The sequence below is a fragment of the Sinocyclocheilus anshuiensis genome, unplaced genomic scaffold (assembly GCF_001515605.1).
Source record: "Sinocyclocheilus anshuiensis isolate Anshui unplaced genomic scaffold, SAMN03320099.WGS_v1.1 scaffold566, whole genome shotgun sequence".
NCBI classification, from domain to species: Eukaryota; Metazoa; Chordata; class Actinopteri; order Cypriniformes; family Cyprinidae; genus Sinocyclocheilus; species Sinocyclocheilus anshuiensis.
In genome coordinates, this window is record NW_015542410.1 from 1,792,443 (window position 1) to 1,797,818 (window position 5,376).

At 34.6% G+C, this 5,376-nt stretch overlaps 1 protein-coding gene across 2 annotated transcripts in view; it reads left to right on the top strand.

The window, feature by feature from the left end:
* The window catches only part of LOC107693285 (voltage-dependent calcium channel gamma-6 subunit-like), a 6,260-nt gene extending 1,510 nt beyond the window's left edge, over positions 1-4,750 (top strand). For both annotated transcript variants that reach the window (XM_016492600.1, XM_016492601.1), the window contains exons 2-5: positions 271-1,057; positions 1,163-1,237; positions 3,208-3,345; positions 4,253-4,750. In XM_016492600.1, the coding sequence (XP_016348086.1) occupies positions 658-1,057; positions 1,163-1,237; positions 3,208-3,345; positions 4,253-4,473 (834 nt within the window). In that variant the 5' untranslated portion in view covers positions 271-657 and the 3' untranslated portion in view covers positions 4,474-4,750. The remainder of the gene's footprint in view (positions 1-270; positions 1,058-1,162; positions 1,238-3,207; positions 3,346-4,252) is intronic.
* The last annotated feature ends 626 nt before the right edge of the window (positions 4,751-5,376 follow it).

Below are 5,376 nucleotides of genomic sequence, written 5' to 3' on the forward strand. Positions count from 1 at the left end.
ACACTCTAAAGACACCACACCATTATAAAATGTGCAAAAACAACATCAACAAAAACATTAAATATCTTATATTCAAATGATTGATTTCAAAATTTACTGGCCCAATTGATCAAATTATGATGCCGCAATAAACTGAATTATGACATACGTCTTGAGACATACATGGTAGCATATTTGGTGATACCCAATTCTACTCATGTTAAACATTTTCCTCCATAAAACTGTGCTTAAGTTTGATTCACTGTTTCATCATGTTCTTGATTTTTTTAGAGTAACCAACCTGACCAACCCCTGACTTCATCATCTCATCATTCACATCTTCAAGCTGTATTAGCATTCAGTGTCAGCACTCTTTGTATGAATGGGCAATGCCTTTCCCTGTCCTACAGCTCCCAGCATCCTTCAGCTGGCCTTAACGCCTCCATTATTAACATCCTCAACCACATCTTCTTCTGACGAAGCCTACATTAGAAACACATTAGACTGGCCCAGATTAATCACGCTGGATCAATCTAACTCAGACATCTCCAGAACTAACTGTCTTTGTTTGCCCTCCCATATGATTATTTTGACCTCAAACATCTAAGAAGACTTAAATGTCCTTTAAAAATAAGCCTCTCATTAATTTGTCTGGATCTCTGAAGCTACAAATCAATCATGTGGTCCACGTTCATCGTGCAGGATGAAGAGGTAAGGACGGTGAATCCATCGGCTGGGGTGCACCAACCTTCCGGTGGGCTGGAAGGGTTTTTGGGATCACGAGGCGGTGGACGTAAACGCCGAAACAGAACGCACTCCAGTTCTGGAGTTGGAGTTAGCGAAAGCCAAGAGGGCAAAATCAAGCTGACTTTGTTCATGGCTGTAACCGGCATCATGCTTACTGTGCTCGGGGTGGGAACAGAGTTCTGGGTGGAGCTTAAACCATCCAAGAGCTTCTACAACAATCAGACTTGTCTGGTGGCACATTATGGCTTATGGAAATGCTGTACCAAGACATTCTGGGTATCAGATATGGACCCAAAGCAGGAGATCTGTGGGCCTTTGCACTTACATGGAGGTAAGTGCAATAGCACTTACATGCTATTGTAACAAAAAAAAACTGGAGCAGGAGAATTCTGAATAATCTGTCAGAATAACATCACTTTTTTCGATCCCATTATAGAATCCAATTGCACCTTCTTTAAGTTCTACACCACTGGAGAGAACATTGTCCTATTTCAGAAAACGCCAGAAAAGGGTGAGTCATTCCACATCCTCCTCTCTATCTTTAGATCCGTAGCACTAATGTGTCTTTCTTTGGGTCGTCACTGAGTGCTGACCCCATATATGCATTTTTCACCAAAACATGATAGGTAGCCTAGATGGTGTATGAGCAGCAACAAATAGCATGAATAATAATATGATGGAAATAAAATAAAATGAAGAAATGATTGGTTGATTGGAGATTTAATGCCATGCCAGCTTCCTTGGCTATTTTCATGGCAAGTAACAAGTTGAAATACTTTAAAAGAGCCAAACCCCTGTAAGGTTTTTTAAAGTTTGCTTTAAAACTCTAAAATGGAATCAGTGATTGACTCTATTCAAAATGTCTTCAAAAGTGTTTGTGGCGCAATATAATTCCCTAAGAGATATATAGATATATATATATATCCATGTAAAAAATGACCGTGAATTTAATGGTAAAAGACTGTAAAAATGCTACAGTAAAAGCCTGTTAAATGGTTAACGGTAAATTCCCCTACTATATACGGTGAAAAACTGTATTGGACATTACATGTAATTGTACGGTAGTATACCATTTTTGGAAGTGAAAAAGACCGTATAATTTACAGTGAATAACTGTAAATTGACATTCCCAGAATTCACTGCATTACATGTCCAATTTGATGTTTTTTTGTTGAAATAACTATGTTTCTTCTTAGTTTTTTCTTATCAGTTTTTTTTATATTAGGGTTGTGTGTTACACCTAATGTTGTTAAATGAATGTTTATTGCATTATTTCAGTTTCAAGTGTGTTACCATGATGGTGTTTAGTGTTTGTGGGAAATGTTACCTTCTATAAATGTTATTATTTAAAAGCTGCTTGTGATGGGCTTTGGTTCATCATGTGACTTTCTCATCGCCACCTGCATTTGGTGGTTATCAGTGTATTACAAAGGTACAAAACAAATTTCAGTACTTCAATAGGTTGGTATATTAACATTATATCAGTTATTGAAATTATGGTATTGAACTGTAAATTTAAGTTAAAACCGTAAAACCTAAAACGTTGCTACGGTATTTTTTACGGTAAAATTCCAGCAACCACATTTTACGGTGTAGTTTTAAGAAAATATGAGGGTGGTATGGAACATATTTCAATAAATGAAGAAATTAAACATTACATTTCCTACAGAGAAAGATTCTTGAGGTGTTTTGCACCAGTTTTGTACCAGCTTTTGGTAACATTTTACAGTAAGGTTCTATTTGTTAACATTGCCTAACATGAACCAACAATGAAATCTATATGTAAACATTTAATTTCTGAAGTGATCATTCCAATATTTACTAACACATTATTAAAAGTTGTATCTGTTAATATCATTTAATGGACCTGAGCTAACATGAACTAACAATGAACAGTATTTTTTATTAACTATTATGAATAAATACTTGAACAAATTTATTGCTCTACATTCTCAACTAATGGAACATTATTGTAAATTGTAAGCACATTTTCTGAAGAACATTACCAGTATAAACACATTTAAAGGTGCACTCAGTAATACTGTACTAATTAAAAGGTTAATGATTTTCACTTTTAAGAAATGTCAATAAAATGATGTACTCTTACTGCACACGAGTATCTTGAAATTGACAGCCACAGAAAAAAACATTCATCCAAGTGCTAATGGCCCATTCATGATGGCAAACCGCCTAAAAACAACAACAACACAAAGTTGGTATTGAATCTGAAAAAAAAAAAAATGTATTGCTAAATACAGTTTAAAGACAAAAAGAAGTATGAAGTCACAGAAATGAATAAATATTTATGCATCCATGTCAATATAAAGTCTAAGAAAACTGGAACAAAGAAGTAAATGTAAACCAAGCCTTACAGAGTGTACCTTTAAAGCAAAACATGTTCTAAATGTTAATTCAGCTCAGTACGTGTGCATTATGCCATCATATTACTGCTATTTGTTAAGACTCCTCTTCTCCCATCAGATCTAACAGTAGTGTCGGCCATGTTTGCTATCATTAGTCTTTTCCTGATGGTAATGGGAGCTATCTGCGTTATCATGGCAGTAAGCAAAGGTGTTCAGTTCTTCTTGAAGCCAGCCGCAGTTTGCTTCATACTGTCAGGTAACATTATATGCCATTGGCTAACACCTCTAAACTAAATATTACAAATGCATTTTACATGATGCTTTTATCCAAAATGAGTTCATTCTTTGGAATCTTCATACACTACTGTTTAAAAGTCTGGGGTCAGTAAGAAGTGTCATATGCTCACCAGGGCTGCATTTATTTGATCAGAAATACAGTTAAACAGCAATATTGTAACATTGTTAAAATTAAAATATATATTTTGAAATGTAATTTATTACTGTTATCCTTCAGTGTCACATGGTGCTTCAGAAATCATTCTAATATGATGATTTGCTTCTCAAGAAACATTTCTTATTATCAGTGTTAAAAACAGTTGTGCTTAATATTTTTTGTGGAAACCATGATGCATTTCATTTCTAAAGTACAGCATTTGTTTAGCTTTTAATTTTTTTTTAGCATTATAAACATCTTTACTATGTCACTTTTGATCTATTTAATACATCATTGCTGAAAAAGGTTAATAATAATAATTTAAAAAACTCATACTGACCACGAGCATTGAACATTAGTGTATTCCCTGATTTTAATATTATTATGGGTTGTCTGTTTCTTTAAAATACATATTTCAGAGTTGTTTCACTCCTATCACAGTCATTTATGCTAAACACATGTAAAACAAAAAAAACGGTGTAGAAATTTCTAGGAAATTTCACAAAGTTACAAAAAATATATATAAATTTGGAGTAATAACATTAAGGCCAAGATTTATTTATTTATTTTTTCAAAAGCAGAACTAGCCAAACAATGTATGCTAACACAAATGCTGCAGGGTCATTCAGAAAAGACAATTCCCTTAATTCCATATTGCTAATAAAAGCCAAGCAACATAAGTTTGTATACATCTGATGGTATTCTTTTTTTCCTCTCTGTCTCTCCACAGGTGTCTTAATCTTCCTCTGCCTCATAGTTTTCCACCAATCAGTGCTGTCTTTCTTAGCAAGTGACCAATCCATACCTCTACATCATGAAATGTCATGGTCAGTGACGTGTGTGGGCTGTGCTGGGGCTCTGGTCATTGTCGCCGGGGTCTTGTTCTTGGTCCTTGCTCTTCCATACAGTCCTTGGCAAAAGTGCTTACCTAAGAAAAACAGTGACATCTAGTGGTGTGGGGGCTGAAGTGCACTTCTCATTCAGATTTGCACGGAATCCTCTTGATAAAGTGGAACAGACAACAACAGTACATCCTGGTGAATCTGGGTATATATATAAAACCAATGGTTGGCAATGTGATTATACTGTGCAAAAGTTGGCACTAGAGAGGATGCTGTTGGGAATGTAACAGAAGTGGGCCAGACATTTTGGTAGAGTACATGTATCATTAGGATGGAATGCCTAAAATAATAAGCTCATAACTTTAACATAATAGCACTTTTTTGGGAAACTCGTGCAATATTTAATTATTGGTTGAACTATACCTTTTGTTATTTTAAAGTTTTTAACTGATATGTCCTAGTTAAACTTGATGCTGTATATTTTGGTTGACTTTAGGTTGAGGTTCTGAATACTGTTATATTTAACCTTTTATGAGAATTGAGGTATAATTGAGGAAAACTTATAATATTTAGTATCTAGGACTATAATGTTGGAATCCATACTGTAGTTATGGCATAAATATAATTGTGGTATAAATGTCATTATGGGCATCATTCGGTTTCCATTGAAGTTGTAGGTAACAGAAATGTAGCTTATTTATGCTTTTATGTTTATGTTTATGCAGACATTTTCAAGCTTTGATTTGGTCTTGGCACTAAAGTACATCCAAAAAACATATGAATCTTTTCTTCTTTGTGATGTGGAAAACAGGCTTCATGTCTAGTCACTGGGGGAAATAAGAGAACCACTTGAAATCCATAACAAAGCTGCTTGAGATACATGAGTGAATTTATTCTGTTCCTGGCCGACACTGACTGTTTATTAACGGTGTGGAATTGCATATTTGAAAAACATGATCACTCAATTTATTTGATTTGATTTATTTTTGGAGAAAACTGCAGTATTGTAAAT